At 43.4% G+C, this 20,820-nt stretch overlaps 1 protein-coding gene across 9 annotated transcripts in view; it reads right to left on the bottom strand.

The window, feature by feature from the left end:
- The window catches only part of LOC135717514 (uncharacterized), a 30,675-nt gene that overhangs the window by 3,297 nt on the left and 6,558 nt on the right, over nt 1-20,820 (bottom strand). For 8 of the 9 annotated variants that reach the window (XM_065239635.1, XM_065239637.1, XM_065239636.1 and 5 more), the window contains exons 3-8: nt 2,247-2,405; nt 1,975-2,099; nt 1,599-1,912; nt 1,415-1,538; nt 787-915; nt 26-717 (exon numbers count right to left, since the gene is read on the bottom strand). In XM_065239635.1, coding sequence (XP_065095707.1) covers nt 26-717; nt 787-915; nt 1,415-1,538; nt 1,599-1,912; nt 1,975-2,099; nt 2,247-2,405 — 1,543 coding nt within the window. The remainder of the gene's footprint in view (nt 1-25; nt 718-786; nt 916-1,414; nt 1,539-1,598; nt 1,913-1,974; nt 2,100-2,246; nt 2,406-20,820) is intronic. The other variant, XM_065239644.1, reaches the window with a different exon arrangement.

The raw sequence follows: 20,820 nt of genomic DNA, 5'->3' as shown, positions 1-20,820 counted from the left end.
AAGTTGGTTGAACAAGTTTCCTTACCTTGGCATACATCCCCTCCAGATCCTTGGAGGGACTCTTCTTCGGTTTGATCGCGGAGCCGTTGGCCTGCTGTTGGGGCGTTCCATCGTCGGCTTTGGCCCCGGAAATGTTCTCCCGCGAGGTCTTATACTCGATCACTGAGGCAACCGAATTCCGACCGGACTGGCCGGTCTGCGTGGACGTGTTCGAACTGATCGAGGTGAGGTTTGAGTTGCTGAAGAAGGTGTTTGTCGACTGGTGCTTTAGATTCTTTGGTGTCGGCGGGAGGGGCGAGTTGGCCTGACGTTTCTCCGGCTTCGGAGATCCCAGGTTGCCAACCGAGCTGGTACAACTGGAGCTGCTGGCTTGGCGCGAGTGTGCATACGACGGGTGCGGCTGGTGAGCCCTAAGGCTATCGATCGGTGGTGGCGGTGGCTGTCCGGATGATTCGTCCATCGTACCACTATTGCTACTGAGACGGTTGTGAAGGGTGGTGGCTATTGCACTAGTAGAAGAGTTCGCTGGAAGTGGCTGAAGGGCATCGAGCGAATCTTCTTGCGGGAGGCCAGCCGAAGGCCGGCTGGATGCTCCGGTGTTGATCTCGACCGAGACCGTCACCATGTTCGGCGGTTGGATCTGGGCGTACGTTTCCGAACCGCTGGTATACAGGTCACCCTGGTTGTTCGGGTCGTCAATTGCTGCGTACATTTCGTCTGGAAGATGGGAAAGGGTTCAATGACAGGACAATTCCGCATGGATGAAGCCATTCATAGAGAACTTACCGGAGTCATCCGAAACGGTGGCATAGTGTGAGTCGCCCAAGATTTGACGCCTCTGTGCGGTGGTTTGGTTTTGAGATTGAGGTAAGAGATTCGCCAACGGTTCCCGGACGCTAATACTGGTGTAACCCTCTGGGTAAATTGGAAAGACATTTTAAATCAAGATGTTTTAATCTAACTAGATGAACATTTCCAAACGTCCTATCTGCTTGAATCGAGTCTCTGCAACACATTTGTGACTACTTCCGCCACACAGTTTGATGACATAAGCTAGTATCTAGTGCACAGGACGTCAAACACAACAGGAAAATATTCACAATGTGGGATCATAAGAAAATGCAACTTCCCAGATTTCCCGCCTGATTGAATTGTTAATTCAAAAGAAACGCTTGGAGGATACCTAAAAAATCCTGGAGTAAATTATAAACAAGCTCTGCCCAGAATTCCAAAATAATTTTGAGAATAGTCCTAAGAAATTTTGAGGTGAACATTCAGCAGGCAAATGCATTATTAAAAAAAAACTGTACACATCCATTACAAAAAATAAAACCTCCAGGTTATTCCGAGTTCACTGACGATCAATACAGAAAGGACCTTTTGAAATGTTATTCAAGAATTAGAGTGCTCATACTTGAGGAATCCTGCGAGTCACCGCTAAAGTGCTGCTGCGGTGGTTGTACGATTGGAGGAGTCATGTACGGTAGGTCTTGGCTTGCGGAGACGCGTCCAGCGATTGCTGATGCCGCGGGAATATCCTGAAAAAAAGACGAAGTTATCTATTAACCAAAGGATAATTCCCGCAAAAAAAAACTAACCACAGTAGAAGCTTCCCGATCGTCCAGCAAGCTTTGGTTGGAGTCCCCTCCTCCACCGCCTCCACCTGCCACGCTGGATAGGCCACGACGCGAGATGGGACTTAAGAGTTCATCGTCGTCCACGGTGACAGCGACCTGCGCCGTTCCGCTGGTACCCGGTTGGACGACCTGCGCGTATGGATGCTCCGCCCGACGTAGTTTATCGTACGCGTGCGGAGGAGACCGAACCCTCGCATACGGTGAACTTATGTCGTCCGCTTGGCTGATGGAGCTGTGCTGCGAAACGCTGGCCTGCTTCTTCAAGCTGGATGTGGCTGAAATCGATCAAGACCCAATTAGTCCACCCTCACCAGTTAAACAACATGTCGCAACTTACGACTTCTTCCTTGGGGAAGATCCTGAACCTTGTCGCCAACGGTTGCGTACAGTTCGGAGTTGTTATCGCCAACCGGTTCCACCACCGGAATATCCGGCAAACTTCGGTGCGGTGCATTGGAAGCCCTTGAAAGCACATGAATACTCACATTAGATACAACAAGCAACTCAAAAGCTCTAATATTCAAAGCAAATTTCAACCGGAATCCAATCAAGACGGCACTACATTAACACGCTAATGCCTATTTAAATAGCAAACAGAAACAGAACAACCTTTTACTAATGCTTTCCGGTTCGCTGCGATCTGGCTGGTCGGTTCCGGACCCCATTCCGGGGCCACCGCTTTCGCCACCCACCGTCGTCCCCTGGCTGGTTAGAGTGTCCTCCGGGTTGGTTAGCTTTACCATGCCTTCCAAGCCGAGCAGGTCATTTCTGCCGGGCAGGTTGTCATTCGGCAAACAGGAATTGGGGTAGTGATATGTGGTAGTAGTAGTAGAAAGGTGTAAATAGTACACACGGCACACGCACACAGCAAAACAAACACGTGACAAAGAGATGCATGGTTGGGAAAGTGAAGAGAAATATGAATTAATACAGTTATACAACTAATTTGGGAAAAATTGGGTAGAAAGGACACATGTGTGGGAATGGTTTGGGTGAGCTGCGGCAATTTCTAAGTTATTCTATTTCAGCGCCGAATGACGAGTTGATCGTTTTCAAATTGTCACAACGGTACAGATCTAAAATGCTGCATCTACATTAAATAATAACAGAACTAGTCTACTTCAAAGGAGGAGGAGAACGGCTAAAGAAAATCAGCGGTAATGGATTCTAATTGAAAAATCACAACGGAGTGTTAACTAATCGCGTATTCACTTTGTACATGGTGAATGAGGAATAGGCACATGGATGAGTCACGTGAAGGCGAACGGCGACGGGATGACACTCGTGATCGAACTAGGTGTGAGTCATCTCGGACAGTGGTTTTTAAAGGTTTTATTTTATTTTAATAAATGCAATCTTTGGGAAATAGAACAGAGGACAATACCTTTCTACTTCCGCTCGTAGATCTTGAGGTTTACGGTACACTACCCCTAATGTCCCTTCGTAAGTAACATTGATAGTCTTATCGAGGTTTTAAAGCATTCTACAAGTCAAAATCATGATCAACAGAATCCTTATAAAACCAAAATTGTTGGTTTTGGTTGGACACGAATCTCATTAAAATCAATATCTGACCTTTTCTTTAAATAAACCATACCCCGAAATATGATCATTGCAACCTATTTTTGAATACTTTATTTATTTTTTGAATACGATGGAGCACCTATTTTAATTGGAAGCCAATGGAAGACTGCTTTAAAAGGTGGCCAATAAGGTTAGATTTCTTAAGTAATGCATGGCACAGTGCTTAAATGGTTCCAAATCGGGTCCTGATTAGCCTCCCAAAGTTACAACTAATTTGGCTAGAAACAGACTTCGCACAAGCCATTTCAAGTTTACATGTAAATTACTATGGGAAATCTCAACTATTTGTTTCTTTGCCTTCTAGTATTTTTTCCATATTGAGCTGCGAAACAGTTCGATAGCCATTCTTATAGAAAATTCTCTCAGCTACAACTTTGCTGAAGATCGTTTCTATGTAAAACGAGACAGGAAAAAGTTATTAATTATTCAAGAGATTGGTAAACTTATGACATGATCAAGCAGCTGCTCTGTAGGCAACACTGTATTTTGCAGTGTGACATAGTAGCCATGATTTTTTTGTCCTATTCAACGCCCCAGAAACACTAATGTTGCCTGCTGAGCAGTTGATTAAGCATGATCATAAGACATCAGCGCATTGAACCATTGATAACTTTCGATCCTTGCATTTAATCAAAAAGTGGTCTTCAGCAAAGTTGTAGCTCGGAAAATGTCATACAAGTACAGTTGAAATCTTTTGAAGCAGACCGATATGGTGAATTATCAGATAGACATGAACAAAAATCTTGGTTTTACCATAGTAATTCCCATACAAACTTCAAATGGTTTGTGCCATCTCAATTTCTCACCAAATGTTTGAACCCATTTTGAGAGGTTAGTCAGGATCCGATTTGGAATCGTTTAAGTGTTGGGGAGCGAAAATTTCAAATTTTGCATCACTCTAATGGCCCATTTAGTAATAATGCACCAATCATTTTCAATTATTAAAGAGATCTTAGTGGATGAATTTGGAAACTTTTTACATCCGAGCAATTCTCACTGAAACTAGTCCATTTTTTTTGCACAGGGGTGACGTTTATAGATCAAAAATCGAAGCTGCACGCCATTTTGGAATCCAATATGGCCGCCATCGGTTTTAGAGATACTGTAAAATACCCTACAATATGCGTATTTCCGAAACGGGGATGACGTCAGAGGTCTACAATCAATGTTGGACACCATTTTGGGATCCAAGATGGCGACCATCGGTTTAATAAATACTGTCAAATACCCAACAATATGAATGTTTTCAGAACAAAGACGACGTGTGAGGTCAAGGGGGTGCTCACTTCACACAGTGTACATAAAACACAGTTGGGCACACTTATTGGCACTTTTTGGCACCCATGGTTAAATTTGCTATGATTGTTTAAGTTTCTGGCAACATTGAACTATCTCTGCGCCTGTGCAGCTCATTTGTCAAATGCCAAATCATTGTTGATGACGCATTCCAATTTTTGGATTCGGGTAATTGCAACCGCGAATATTCGGCGTAGACCTGCCAATGCCATAGATTCCCAGCAGCCTGTCCGAAAAGTAATTCATTCTGCGCACGGCAGACCAAAAACACGACAACGACATTCTACAAAATACTATTCGGCCCTTTACCAATAGGTACTCTGTATAATGTTTCGGTTTGAATAGATTGAAATCGGCTTGGCTTTTATGCGGGATTACAACTTTCGATCGTTCCGGTGGCAGTGGTTGGTGATGAGAAGCAATATCGAAGTAAACAACCGCCAGCAGTTATAGTTTGGCTCAAGGGGCAAGACAGTTTTTGATCATGAGTAAAATCGGAGTCAATGTTGAGTAACTCTGACCTGCTCTGAGTACCCCGCGTTGATAGACATCAAATACACATAGCAACCTGATTTTTGTGTTGCAATATGTCATCATCGGTGGGCGGAAACCGATTGATATACTTTTCTGCAATAATTTCATACGCAACTGAAAACTGGTGCTGGACTTGCTAGATTGTATAATTCTGTCCGGTGTTACAGAATGCACGGATTGTAACGGTGATTCAAGACGACCACCAAGCTTGAGTTAACGGATACCATCACCGATCGGATGAATATATTTGCCGGAACAATTGTAGCTGGTTTGAGATTGCGGCTTGTAGCGCCGTTTGTTTCTGCTTCTCCCAGTGTTTAGCATTTTGCTGAATTTCCATGAGTAGCATAATGGAATTCACCAACAAGATTGTCCAGCTGTTGAAAATGAAATTGCCTGAAACTATTGTTCAAGCTAACAGGGAAAATTTAACACTGAGCTCTCCTGGAATTCTCCGGAATTCCTTTTTTTAATTCACTGCGTTTAAGCTCAAGAGCGGATAGTGTCCTTATGACAACATAGTCGGCACTTAAACTGCTATTCATCGCATCATTTTTCATTTGACTTCCTCCCTTGACAACTTTTAGAAGTAGCATCCACAAGCACCAGGAACATCGCCACGAAGCTTATATGTCATTAAGAAGGGCTAAGATTGTCCCCAAATGCCACCAATCGAATATCTCCGGGTACAATCTGAGCAAGGCCTCAGTGCAATAAATCTAAACGGAATACGCGAAGACTCCCTCCTGAAGCGTATTTGTCTCAAACGCCTACGTCGAGTACAGCCAAAGACACCGCTGGTCGTTCGTAGATGCCCCCCGATGCGGTTTGCACGGTAGCCCACCTTACCTGACCATCTAGAGCCGGACACGTGGCAATCATTCGGCCTTTTGGCCAGCAGTTTCGTGGTAGCTTGGAATCCACAATGATTACCAGATCTCCAACTGTGATCGGCTTCACCGGTGTGAACCACTTAGTCCTACGAGTAATTGTAGGCAGGTAGTCCCGAACCCGTTGCTTCCAGAATGCGTCCGCTATCATCTGTGGCTGCTTCCAGCAGTTCCTAAACACGACAGGGCTATCGTCCAGAGGAGCCCACGATCTCAAGCCGTTGGCGGATCCCAAGAGAAAGTGATTGGGCGTCAACACCAGGAAATCGTCACCATCGCTTGGTACGTTGGTCAGAGGACGGGAGTTAACAATATTCTCGATCTCCACCAACGTGTTCTCCAGTACTTCGGGAGTCGGGATCCTGCTCGTCTGCATTCTTTCGAGGTTCTGCTTGACACTCCGAATCAAACGCTCCCATGCTCCACCCATGTGAGGCGTGACGGGAGGGTTGAAAGACCACTCAGTGTGGCTGGACGTGAACTCCTTCGCTAGCGCATCGTGGTCGAGTTTTTCTGTTGCGCTCAGCAACTCCTTGCTTGCAGCTCGAAAATTGGTTCCACGGTCGCTATATATTGCAGCAGGTATACCTCTTCTAGCCATGATGTTCCGAATGGCCATTACACAGGAATCGGTGGTCAGTGAGTGAGCGATCTGCAGATGGATGGCGTGGCGTGGAGTGGTTAAGCAAGTGGCGAGAACCCCCCACCGTTTCTCGGTACGTCTTCCAACCGATACCATCATCGGACCGAAGTAGTCCACGCCCGTGTGGGGGAAGGGACGAGTGAAGGTCAGCCATTGCTGGTGGCTGCGGCTTGGCGCGGAGGACTTTACATTGCTGACAGTCTTTCCGTATCTGATGGTACGCTGCTTTCAGGCGAGGAATACGGTAGCATTGCAATATCTCGTTCACCACCGTTTCGTGGTTTTAATTATTGAATCTATCATGCACTGCAGAGATGATGAGGCGAGTAACAGGATGATCCCGGGGAGGAATCACCGGTTCGGCTGCATCTCGATCGATAAATATACATGCCTTCGTTGGACCTTTGACACGCAGCACGTCATTTTCATCCAGAAAGGCACATCACTGGTAGAGCAGGCTTGATCTGGGAACCGTTTTCGCTGGCTCCTTCAGCAAGCGGTTCTTCGTGAAGATAGCTGTCTCTTCTGCGAAAGCGGTAGACTGAGCCTGGCGAAACAGATGATTTTCTGCGTCGATGAAGTCCTGTCTTTTCAGCGGTCCCGACACTCGCAGTCGTCCGTAGCAGCAACGTTTCAGGTTGTTGATATAACGCAGCACGTAGGCCGTTACGCGTAGCAGGTCGGTCCACTTCGAGAAATCCAGTGGGTGAATTGCTGGATCACTAAGCAGATGCGGTCGTAAATCCTCCTCGGTAGTTCTTCCAGGAAACGGATTCACAGGCCAATCTTCTTCTTTGAGGAGAAGGAACTCCGGTCCACAGAACCAGCGGCTGTCATTTGACAAGTTGGGGGCTCGTTTCCATTTCGTTCCTTCGGCAGCAACGTTGTGTTTCGTCGGCACCCATCGCCACTCGCTGATATCCGTCGTCTCGAGGATTTCGCTGACACGGAACGCCACGAACTGGCTGTACCGCCTGTGATCTGAACGCAGCCAACAGAGTACATCTTTGGAGTCTGTCCAGAACGTTCGATGGCTGACGTTGATTGCCGCTTGCAGTTCGGAACGAGGAATCGACAGAAACTTGAGCGGCGCAACTCTTGTTTTGGCACCAACCAATGCGCATTAGACGGTATCACCGTTCTCGAATCGTAGGTACATCGCCGCAGCAAACCCGTTCTCGCTTGCATCAACAAATGTATGCATTTGTACTACGGTACTTGATCCAATAGGTGTTTGCACTCGATAGCAGCGTGGTATTTCAACGTTTGCTATCTGTGGGAAGATCGCTAACCATGCCAACCACTTGTCGTACTTCGAATCCTCGATCAGGTCATCCCAACCAACCGGCGTTCGCCAGATCTCCTGGAGCAACGTCTTCAAGAACATCAACACGTGCGCGATGAGTCCCAATGGATCAAATACCATCATTAGAGTGCGTAGAACTTTCCTTTTGGTTGGCCGACGGTTTCGTGATATAAGCTCCACATCGTATCGCGCTGAGACCTTGTAGGTGAAGCAGTCTTTTGAGGTATCCCACCACATGCCAAGGACTTTCTCGGTGATGTTTTCTTCACCGATGTCGAGGTTCTTCTCCTTCGGCGTTTCCCCACTCACCGCCGCCAAGACGCTACGCGACTTCGATATCCAGTTCCACATCTCGAAACCGGCCGATGCGTGAATCCTTTTCACGTCCTGTACAAGCTGAATTGCTTCCTCTGCGGACTCCACGCTCACAAGCATATCATCCACATAGTACCGTTTGACAATTGCATTGACAGCTTCCGGATGATCCCGCTCGAACCGCATAGCGTTACTATTTTTCACATATTGTGCAGTACTTGGTGAGCAACAAGCACCGAAGGTCATCACCTGCACTACGTAGACTCTCGGCTCCGTCGCTTGGTCGTCGTCCTTCCAGAAGAAACGTAGGTAATGCTGGTCATTTTCTCGCATCTTCACCTGGTGAAACATCTCACGAATGTCACCAGAAACTGCCACCCGAAACTCTCGGAATTGCACCAGCACGGAAAGAAGAGACGTCAGCTGGTCAGGACCCTTGAGCAGGACGGAGTTGAGCGACACTCCATGGACGGTGGCTGCTGCATCCCACACAAGTCTCATCTTGCTCGGCTTATTCGGGTTAACGACCGGGAAAATCGGGAGGTACCACACTTGGGATCGTGGTGTTTGCAGCTCTTCCACTGTCAACTTCCTTACGTAGCCTTTCCTTTCGTGGTCATCGATCATCGCCTTCAGCGCCTCGGCTAACACGGGATCTTTCCTCATACGATTATCCAAGCATCTCCACCGCTTCAGCGCCATTGGTTTACTGTCCGGAAGACGGACATTATCGTACTTCCAAAGAAGGCCGGATTAAAGGGTAGAACAATCACTCAAAGTATATCTTTCAAGTATTTAGGTGTCTGGTTCGATTCCAAATGCACATGGGGAAAACATATTGCGTATCTAAAACAACAATGCCAACAAAGAATCAATTTTCTTCGTACAATTACCGGAACTTGGTGGGGAGCACACCCGGAAGATCTTATCAGGTTGTATCGAACAACCATCTTGTCGGTTCTAGAGTACGGTAGCTTCTGCTTTCAATCCACGGCGAAAACACATATCTTGAAGCTGCAACGAGTTCAATACCGTTGCCTCCGAATCGCGCTTGGCTGCATGCACTCGACGCATACGATGAGCCTCGAAGTACTCGCGGGTGTTCTCCCACTGACAGATCGTTTCGCTGAGCTGTCTTTCCGGTTCCTCATCCGTTGTGAAGTATTGAATCCTTTGGTAATAGAACACTTTGAGAAGCTGCTCGACTAAAATCCTCAAACAAGATTCATGAGTTTGTACTATGAGTACATGACGCTGGAGGTTGGTCCTTCTTCATTAATCTCCAATCGTGATTGCTTCCAAGCCTTCTATAGTTCCTCTGTAAATTTTGATCTGACCATGATGCAAGAAATCCATGGAATACCAGATCACCATCGGTCGATGGTTGTTCCCTCAATTTTTGCAATCAAGTACCACCATGTAAGTAACGATAAAAGATTTTTTCACAGATGGGTCAACCATAAATGCTTCCACTGGATTTGGTGTATTTAATCAATTTCATAGCGCCTCCTATAAACTGCAGAAACCATGCTCCGTATACGTTGCGGAACTCGCAGCTATATTTTACGCAGTAGAGCGAATTGCCTCACTACCTTCTGACCATTATTTCATTTTTACGGATAGTCTTAGCTCATTGGAGGCTATTCGTTCAATGAGGCCGATGAAGCACTCCTCGTATTTCCTGCCTGAAATACGATCTAAACTGAGTGCTTTATCTAACTGCTCCTATACTATCACCTTAGCTTGGGTCCCATCTCATTGCTCAATTCCGGGTAATGAGAAAGCGGACTCATTGGCTAAGGTGGGCGCTATGGAAGGCGATATTTTTGAGCGACAAATCGCCTTCAACGAATTTTTCTCCATTGCTCGTCAGCAAGTCCTCATCAGTTGGCAACAAAAATGGAATGATGGTGAATTGGGAAGATGGTTACATTCTATTCTCCCACAGGTGTCGAACAAACCATGGTTCAAAGGGTTGGACATGAGCCGCGACTTTATACGCGTTATATCAAGGCTTATGTCCAATCACTGCTCGTTAGACTCGCACTTCTATCGAATTGGGCTCTCAGGCAGCAATTTATGTGCGTGTGGCAGTGGTTATCATGATATCGAGCATGTTGTTTGGTCGTGTACCTTACACCGTGTTGCCAGATCTGAGTTATCCACATCCCTCAGGGCCCAAGGAAAACAACCCGCGATACCCGTTAGAGATGTCTTGGCGAGCCGAGACCTTGACTATTTGAATTTAATTTATGTGTTTTTAAAACGGATAGATTTGAGGATTTAGAAGTTAGTGTCATCTTGTGTTCTCTCAAGTTGTTAGCTACCCATCGGTGTACCCCCATGTTTGTCTTTTTCATCAGAGTGTCGCCTAGTTCGAGATCAAGAGCACATTGCTCTCCAAACCTTGTGTTCACAATCCCTACCCTGCGATCCATTTGTTACAATTTGTTACCCCTAACCTCGAGATAGCCGCGAGTAATCGGCCCCCGCTTTACTAACATTAGTTTTAAGTAATTTTGTTATCTAAACAATGAATATCGGCTCCGCAAAGCTACAGCAAATGAGCCTGGAAAAATAAACGAATTATTAAAAAAAAAAAAGAAAAAAAAACACGCGCGCTCCGTAATCTAACGTCCACGGTTCGGTTCCACACGCATCAGGCAAAAGAACGTAATAATTCCATACGAAACACCTTTGCATTTTTGCCACAAGAAATCAGTATGAATTTCATTGGAAAATAATGTTGACAAAAAAAAATAATAAATCGGAGCAGACTGGAACCGAACTATGGACGTTGAGCTTACGGGGCCCGTGTGTTGACCATTCGTCTTTAGACGCTTGGGAAGATGAAATGATTAAAGCCGTTTAAGAGCTACCTCATGTTACCAGTGCAGTTTCGAACCCCTTCGGATACGGTGGTTTTTAAAGTTTGTTCTCTGTTTTGTGCGCGCGTTCACTTTCATAGTTATCGGCTGCATTTGCCGGATTAGCGCTGGCAGTCTGCCTCCCGGATGGTTATACGTGTGTGATTTGTGGTTTTCTCGCTTTCCGGGAAGTTTTAGAGTCGAGAAAGAAAACATGATTCATCATGATTGCAAGCATCAGAAGATTTGGCGCTATCTGCGTTGATTGATTTTTTCTCCCGGACCAGAATATTTGTGGCATCGCGAGTGATAATTTTAATTTCAGTTTATGATGTTGGTTCGTTCGCAACTATTTTTAAAAAAAGTTTTTTTTTCGATCGAAAGTGTACCAAAAGTGCTTTTGAACATGTTTCAGAGACGTTTATTGGATCCGTTACTTTGCACGGCTGTGTTTTTTTTGGGACCAGCGGTTGTAAGTGTGCCTGCGAATTGCATTGCCTCCTGGGAGGCCGGTTCACGGTATTCGGATGTCACGCTTTCATCGTGTAGTTCTATCGAGAGTCTTTCAGGGACGATAGTTTTTGTTTAACTGCAGGAGGATATAAATCGTCCTCTAATCTATGGTAGCTTTTCGAAACCACCGTGAAGTCATGGATTCCTTTGCAACATATCGGGTGAGATATTTCCTTTATTGTTCTCTTAACATTCATCCCATTATTATGTGACACATTATATTCTGGGTGTGGGACGGTCCAACCAGGGCACCCGATTGAAGCGATTTGGATGGGGAGAGTGGAATTGCCAACTTCCTGTCGTTAACAGATCGTGAATTGAAGGCGGACTCTTCTTCCCCGCTCATTGGATTTTATTGTTGGAAGGAGATTATCTTTGATCCCGCGGACTAAGCGTAAGTGTCTCTGCTTACAGGTTCGCCCTCCGTTTTTGGCCCTTCATACAATGGTAAATTGCAGCGGCGTTTCCTTAACCTTAATTTACCTGTGCACCAACTCTCAAAACATAAACAATTATCCACATATTGCTTGCAATGGATAGATATTGAGTAAACTAGAAGATTAAATGTATTTTTCAACCGATTCGAGTATGAATATGGCATTAAATCTGGTATTGAAAGTTGGTGCACAATCAGGTGTTATACTTGATCAAGTCGTACGAGGTGGACAGTCCACTGTTTAATGGTTTTGCCTGCAACAATGAATGGTTTCCTTTACATACATAAGAGCTACCTCATGTTACGCGAAAATCATTCATAAGTTACGCTTTTGAAATTCATATGTGTTGTTCATAAGTAGAGTCTTATGAAATTCTTAAGTCTATTTGCCTCAGTGCAGTCTTTTCCGATTTATTATTTCTTTGTCAACATTATTTTTCATAAGGCAAATCAATGAAATTCATACTGATTTCTTGTGGCTATAATTCATAAGTGTTTCTTATGGAATTCTTACGTTCTTTTGCCTGCGTGTAAGCAACAATAATTTATGGTGGTCCTGAAGAGGACCGTTTTGTCGTGATGGATTAATAATGCTGAGCTATTAAGGTGTTCAACCCGGATGAGGCTGGCGAGCTGTATGTTGTTTGGAACGGTGGTGACGCGCTTGCCATATATGACTCACAGCGGCTCATGACGAGAGCAACTGAATCCGATCAGTAGCGGTGCGACTTCTTCCTCCTTTTTCGGTGAATGAACGCTCATGTGGACAGCGCACTGCTTGCGGGCAGCCTTTCGTTGTGTACTGGAGAACAATGTTCAACGCCACGCGCCGAAAGCACTGCTACTGCTGCTGATGATGACGACCGAACACCACCACTCACCACACGCGGTGATTGAATAAACAGCGTTCGGCGAGACTGGATGTAAATTGAATCTGAATTGAAAATTTAATTAAATGTTTCAGCATTTTGAAATATGTCTGAGTTACATCGAGAAGACTGGCAACTTTGCCAGAATCCAAGCGAAAGATACACTCAAAAAATTCCACACGTCATCATCATGGGTCTCACGCTTAATTTTGCACTTATTGTGAAACACATCCATTTCATGTGTGAATCTTATACACTATTGGTTCAAATTGTGACACACTTGGAGTCTATGTGCCTCACATGGTGATATCAATAGCTTTGCACATCATAATTCAATGTTCTACGATATTCTACTTTATCGACTTCTACTTTACCGACTCCAAAATTGAATCGACGAATATATAAACAAAGCTGCCAGAAGGCAGAGCATAAACATGCCTTTTTAATGGGTCTGATTTGGGAATTGATCCTGGACTGATGGGGTATGCTGCTTCAGTTGTCTTCGTTCGATCTCACGATCTTCATAAGTATGAAGTCACAACTCATGTTTTCAATGTTTACCTTGCAGAACAAGCATTTCACATCGCATCCATCTGTTTTGAACAGTAGTGTGATACACTTGAATTGATAAAGAAAAGGTTATCAACATTTCAAAGTTTGAAACACAAGAAATCAACGTGTAGAACACATTGAACCATGGTGAAATACACTTGAAATAAATGAGATTGACTTCTGACATTTCGATCAGACGTGTGAACTTTTTTGAGTGTACAGTAGTGCTGCACGGCGAATGAGAACGACCCAAATTTGAGTTTAGTTCACTCATAATCGCCCAAAGTGCAGGAGCTCAGTGATGAGTAAATTTGTCTCATGGTTTCCTGTCCTGTTGAAAACCTAAAAAATCTGCCGGAAAATGAGGAAAGTGACGAAAATTTCATTCAGTCTCGGAGTAGTACAAATAGACTGAGTGAATCCAATCTTTACTTTTCTCAAATTCGAGAAAACATGGGACAAATTTTACTCATCGCTGAGTTCCTGCACTTTTGGCGATTATGAGTGAACTAAACTCAATTTTGGGTTGTTCTCATTCACCATATACAGACTCAAAAAATTCCACACGTCATTATCATGTGTCTCACACTTAATTTTGCGCTTATTGTGAAACACATCCATTTCATGTGTGAATCTTATGCTATGAACCATGCCTGAACACTATGGATTTGAATTGTGACACACTTGGATTCTATGTGCCTCATATGGTGATATCAATAGCTTTGCACTTCATAGTTCAATATTCTACAATATTCTACTTTATCGACTTCTACTTTACCGACTCCAAAAATGAATCGACAAATATATAAACAAAACTACCAGAGGCCAGAGCTTTCACATATCTTTTTAATGGGTCTGATTTGGGATTCGATCATGAACTGTTGGGGTGTGCTGCTGCCAGAGTCTTCGTTCGATCTGAGGTTCGATCTCACTGTGCCACGGTTGTTCTCATATATGAGGCGGGTTGATAGGATAAAGTCACAACTCTTGTTTTCGATGTTTACTTTTCTGAGCAAGCAATTCACATCGTATTGAAATGCAAAACCCTTTAAATCCATCTGTTTTGAACAGTAGCGTGATTCAATGTGCAATACACTTGAATAGATAGTGAAAGATTTTCAACATTTCAAAGTTTGAAACACTATAAATTAACGTGTATAACACATTGAACCAAGGTGAAATACACTTAAAGTAAATATGATTCTGCATTTAAAAAATCAAGTGTTTAAACACTTCGATCAAACGTGTGGAATTTTTTTATTGCACTTTGGTGAAGGTGAAAGCAGCACATACACGCTATTTCAAAACTACCAAAATTTGGGTATAATCCACCCAGATCTGTCAAAACTGAACCTACCCAAAAATGAGTAAACTATGCTGTGAGTGACAAGTTGACAAATGGACAACATCAACATGAATCCGATCGACTTTGTTCATTTGTCAACTTGTCACTCCGAACACAGTTTACCCATTTTTGGGTAGGTTCAGTTTTGACCGATCTGGATGAATTTTATCCAAATTTGGGTAGTTTTGAAATAGTGTGTAGAAATATTAGCAAATACACTAACCTTTTATCTGAGGTTGTAACCTTACTATTATATTCGTTCGAAGCGTTCACATTTGAACGGCAGATGACGCGATTGTATGAGAAAATGGAAGAGTTGCCAGTCTCCTTGATATGTTGTCTTCGGTTATATGTAAACTTTTCGAACGTCGTCACTAGGTCGAATTGATAGATTGAGCATATTTTTTTTTATAAAACAATGATAGCCACAGAATAACATTTGAATTCTCGGACATTTTTTTTAAGGTATATGAGAAAAAATTTCATATTTTGAGGCTAGGCCAGTTTTTTACATTCTTGATCTTTGCGTGCCCTTCCTTTAGCTCAGTCGGTTAAGACGCAGCTACAAAGCAAGACCATGCTGGAGATGGCTGGGTTCGCTTCCTGGTCCGGTCTAGGAATTTTTCGGGCTGGAAAATAGCTCGACTTCCCTGGACACAGAGTTATGATTGTACTTGCCACACAATTATACTAATGCAAAAATAGTACAGGCATCGAAAGCTCTCGATAAATAACGGTGAAAGTGCATCTAGAACACTTAGTTGAGAGCTGTCTTGTAAGCGGTCACAGTATTCGACACATTTTCTGTGATATTCGACTGCCTTTGCTTGCGACAGTTGCAAAACAAGCTATCAAATTACAGTACCAAACTAAAATGTCATTTGATAGGCTCTGTCATACGACACTGTTGTCGAAGACCGTCACGAATGTATGTATTTTAGTTTTTCTCATAACAAGAGCTGCTGATGTTGTGCTTGTGTGAATTCTGAAAATAGCAAGCAACCAAGTCCTAGTAATAATATTTCTGATTAGAAATGGTTTAATTTACACCAAATTGAGGAATTAGAACGAAATCCCACATGTCATATGAAAGTTATTTGAAAATTTTCTTTTTGCTCGAATGTTGTTCTACCGTTTGTGTTGTGTAAGAGAGACGACGGTAGAGCATGAGAGTACGAATACAAACAGACTGTCACGGCACGGCAACGAAGCGAGTGTAGTAAAAAACGTCAACGGTTTACATCCCTGGTTGAGAGCACGCAATAAGCTAGTACGCGATAAGCAATAAGCTTGAAATGCGAGGAAGAAGAAGATCTTTGCGAGATTTCTGACTTCAAATATGGCGTATTTTAAAAATCTCAGATTATAAAAAAACATGCATCTTGGACTCGGGCAAAATTTTTGGATTCTGACACTCCGAAGCATTGGTTAGATAATTATGATGAGAATCCCAAATGAGTTTTGGGGAGAATTGTAGCGGAATTCTAGGGATGATTATAAAGGAATTCTGGGGAGACTTTCAATGGCACTTGAATAGAAATGTCGGGTAATTTTCAATAGTATTTCAATAAAATTGTAAAGTGAGATCTGGAGAGACAATTCTCACGTCACTTTTCAAATAGACCAATCTACAGTTATCGATTCTCTTCATCGACTCTCTCTCTCTTTCGTTAATAACTCGGCTCCAAAAAACATGTTTAGCTATTATTATGTAAAAAAAATTGCCCTAAATATGAAAAATATGAATATGAAGTTATTAACGAAATAGAGAGAGTCGATGAAGATTATCGATCAATGTAGATTGGTCTATTTGAAAAGTGACACGAGAATTGTGGGGATTATGAGTAGTATTCATACATAGTAGTAGTATTTGGGCTACAAAATGGTGAGTTGACAACCTGGAAGGAGCGGAATACTTAGTCCTGGTCCTCACAAGTTCCTACTTCACGCCTCCCCGAGTCATATGATAACGCTGGAACATGGACACAGCTGGGTGGCGTAGCCTGGGCAATGTTGCCAGTCCGGCAATAGCAAAGTGAAGAGGTGCGACGCGAACACTGGCGCGGTAACCATAGTACGGTGATAGAGGAAATGCTTCACCAAACCTGAGCGTCTGTTCTCCATGTTAGGAGCGGCTGATCACCGTCCTAGTGCCAGCGTGGGACTCTAAACAGAGCTGTGCACGATGGTCTCCCGGCGAGACAGGGGGTTGGGGCAGGCCCATCAAGCCGCCCTGGAAAAAAACAAAGTTGCAAATACTGAAGAAAGGAATACGGATCGGAACAATCGGCATAGACCTACGCGACGAAATAAGGACTACGATTGGAATCTCGGAACATTAACAGGGTGTCGACTCAAAGTCGAAAATAAAATTCCCTGACTTTCCCTGACTTTCCAGTCGGTTTTCAGAAAAATTCCAGTCCACAAAACTTCGTTATTTTAACCTAAGAAGCTACAACGTGATGTGCTTTATTATACCGTAGCTTAAATTAAGGTTAGTTTAAAATGAGCAGCAGGGTAAGCTTTCGAAAATATCAAGAATAGCATACTCATGGCACTTACAACAGAACTTGATACTAATACAATTTTTACAGACCATATGACCGACTACCTACGAAGGATGTGAATAGACCTAGGGCTATAAATACATATTATAATATAATAATGAATAACTACTGCTCACAACTAGGCTCCCTATTCATTACTAAGTAAGGGGTACCACAAAAGATCAAATAATGGACGCAGTGGTTCAACTCCCCCAACAAAAAAAGTAATAATAGGAATATTTAATCAATGTCACCAAGCTCTCAATTTGTGTTCATAATTTCACAGCCAAATAAAAATCAACCCGTAGACGATCCTTTCTCTTTACATATAAATTATTGTAAAATAGTAGAGCAGTGATTATTCTTGCTTTTGCAACCGAACCTGAGGATGCACTGCTCATGCATTAGTCAGTTTCTTACTTTCTGGAACTCCATATGACAACCGCAGACATGGTAAAATAATTTAAGTTTAATTATCATTAACATTTTATTCTCTCAGTGAGTTCACATTACAACGAGAAATTGCAAGTTTAATATGTGTTTATTTTCGGATTACGTTTAAAAATATTTATCATTTGAGCAGAACAATTTTCTCCTGCAAACGACGATCCTTGTCTACTTGGAAAGCGAATGCGATTTTTCGAACTCACTGAATAAGTTCATTCAAAATTTGTAAGTTTTCGAACCCGCTTGCATGAGTAACACCATCATAGATCTGACGTCGCGCTACGACTGAAGGCCCAAACGCAATGTGGGCGGAAGCGGAACGGAAACGCTGTCACAAATGACATCAAGATGCCTAACCGCACTCGATTTGATTCTAACTAGTTTTCAATCCGACAAATAGGCTTACTCAGATCGGGCTTTTCCGCTACCACTGCCGTTCCGCTGTCATTGCGCTTGGGCCTTGACTCTTCCCTCATGTTTTCAAAGATATTCTGCATTTACCGAAAAACCTCTCTCTGCATTGGCGTTGCCATGCGATAAGCAGCAAATCGTTTTCACAACCAACAATAGTTCTGATTACGCCGACCAATAACCTGTGCCAAAAAACGTCCAGTCGTTCCGTTTTTGCGATCATATTGATCAAATGTGCATTTACCTGTGCAATATTGTTATTATTATTTATTATTGGTCGGATACCACGTTGAATTGACGAATCATGGCGACAAGAGAGCTGTTAGCTGCATGATTGGTATTGTGCGCTTCTTCGTGTAGCAAAGCTCTCGGATGGAGTGTACGGACAGGTGCATATACATTAATCTTAGCCAGTAACTCCGGCACATCATATTCAGCAAGCAAAACTTTGGCAACGAAGACAGCCTGCGATGCGTTTCTCCGCTCACCAAGAATATCCAAGCCCAGCAAACGACAGCGATCAGCATACGGTGGTAGATTAAGCGGGTCGCTCCAAGGAAGATGGCGCAATGCGTATCTGACGAATCTACGTTGGACTCGAAGCTGTACAATCCATACTGCCTGGTAGGGCCTCCAGACAACACACGCAAACTTAAGCAATGAGCGCACCAACGAGCAGTAAAGAGCTTTAAAACACAAAGAATCCCATAAAATTGCGCACACACGAAACATAAAAGATCTCCAGAAGCTTTTGTAATTCTAAGTAATCAGCTCCAGAAGCTTTTGTAATTCTAAGTAATCAGCATTGCGAACAGCAATGTAAATTTTCAGGTCATCAGCAAAAAACAATTTACCTCCGCTAGGCAGGATAAACGTTGCATCGTTCACAAATAGAGAGAAGAGCAGTGGTCCCAGTATGCTTCCCTGTGGAACTCCGGAACTGTTCGAGAAGCAGTAAGATGAGTAGTTTCCGATGCAGGCAGTAACTTGCCGTTGTACGAGGTGCGATCTCAGCCAACTGCAGAAGGGAGCAGAACATCCAATTTTGTCCAGTTTTGCTAGTAGAATGACGTGCACAACTTTATCAAACGCAGCTTTAAGATCTGAGTAGATGGCATCCACTTGGAGTTTCTTAGATACATTTTCCATGCAGAGAGACGTAAAGCTGACGAGATTCGTTTCGACGGAGCGGCCAGGAAAGAAGCCATGTTGGCAGGTGCTAATGTAGTTTTTGCAGGAACCAAACAATCTCTCATTGACCAGCGAGTCGAACACTTTCGATTCGACCCCGAGCGAGGTAATCCCACGGTAGTTTTCCACATTGCATTAAAAAGCAGGGTCATCATTGCATCATTGTGGCTAAGATATCACAGCATTTTTTCAGCACAGCAGATTGCATAATGCTCGGTCCGGGTGAAAAAGAAGATTTAGTTTTCCTTATCGCAGAGAGAACCATTTCAACATCCACAGTAAAAACATCCATGTTTACGACATCGGTTGGGTCATCGCGGACTGCTAGATTGATTTCAACTTGCGATGGTGAGTCGTTCGAGAAAACGCTCGAGAAGTGCCTTGCAAAAAGCCTGCATTTATCCTCAGTTGTCAATGCTACGTCGTTGCCCAGAAACACCTTTGACGGGAGACCAGTTTCCTTTCTTTTAGTATTTACGAACGACCAGAATCATTGCTTCGCAGATTGCGTTCAGTGCGAATTACATACCGCTGGTAGAGAAGCTTGTTGTTGCGGCGATAGTTGTTACTGGCAATTGAAAAATTCTGTTTGGTCAAGAAGCAGAAATACAGTCGCGCAGAAAGCAATTATAGCGATCGACAGCTATGTCGATCTCCAGGTCATTCAACACGTTCCAGTCTATCCGGACAAGGAACGTCGCAGCAAACGTAAATCAGTCTTCCGGAAGTTGAGACGATAGACAATCGAAGTTTCATCAAAGTGAAGTTGAGATCTATTTGCGATAGAAATATCCAAAGCAGGATGGAAATTGTCAAGAGGAACGATGACATCAGGCGCCTCAGTAACGGTACAGTCAAGAAGTGAATTTTCACTAACGAACACCAAGTCTAGGAAATGAGACTGAAAGTTGGGAACTAGATTTATCTGCCTCAATCCATGAAAACCAGTACCGTCCACAAGCAAGCGGCTGGCTGGAGTAGTAACAGATGCTATTGGATCTGGATATGCAAATCCCTGACCTGAGTGCGACCAGATAAGCCAAGGTTGATTGAAATCACCGAGCATAAGAATCATGTCCAAATAATAGTCCAAATGTAAAGCCATAGAAGAAACAAATTCTACAGGATCCATATGAAGTTGCATTATACTACAGTCGAGACGTCGTTCAGGGGCAATGTACACCGTTCAGATGGTCAATATTAATGAACCTTTCCATAACGCCTCTAACCATTTGAGACATCGCGTTGCACAAAAAAGGCACCATAGGGTTGTCCATCTGAAATTCGCATTGAAATGGCTCAACTTCGACAGCAACTGATTTAAAGAAAGCTAGCTTAATACCACGTTCAGACTACAGAGTTATAACATATTATAACGGTTGTCAAATAATTGCAACACAGAAACCACCATCAAGATAGTGCTATAACATGTTATAAA

This window comes from Ochlerotatus camptorhynchus, unplaced genomic scaffold, assembly GCF_037179485.1.
Source record: "Ochlerotatus camptorhynchus isolate MF236.1 unplaced genomic scaffold, CSIRO-AGI_Acam_v1.1 ptg000060l, whole genome shotgun sequence".
NCBI lineage: Eukaryota > Metazoa > Arthropoda > Insecta > Diptera > Culicidae > Ochlerotatus > Ochlerotatus camptorhynchus.
Note: the sequence above shows the minus strand (reverse complement) of the source record. Positions and strands in the feature narration are given on the sequence as shown.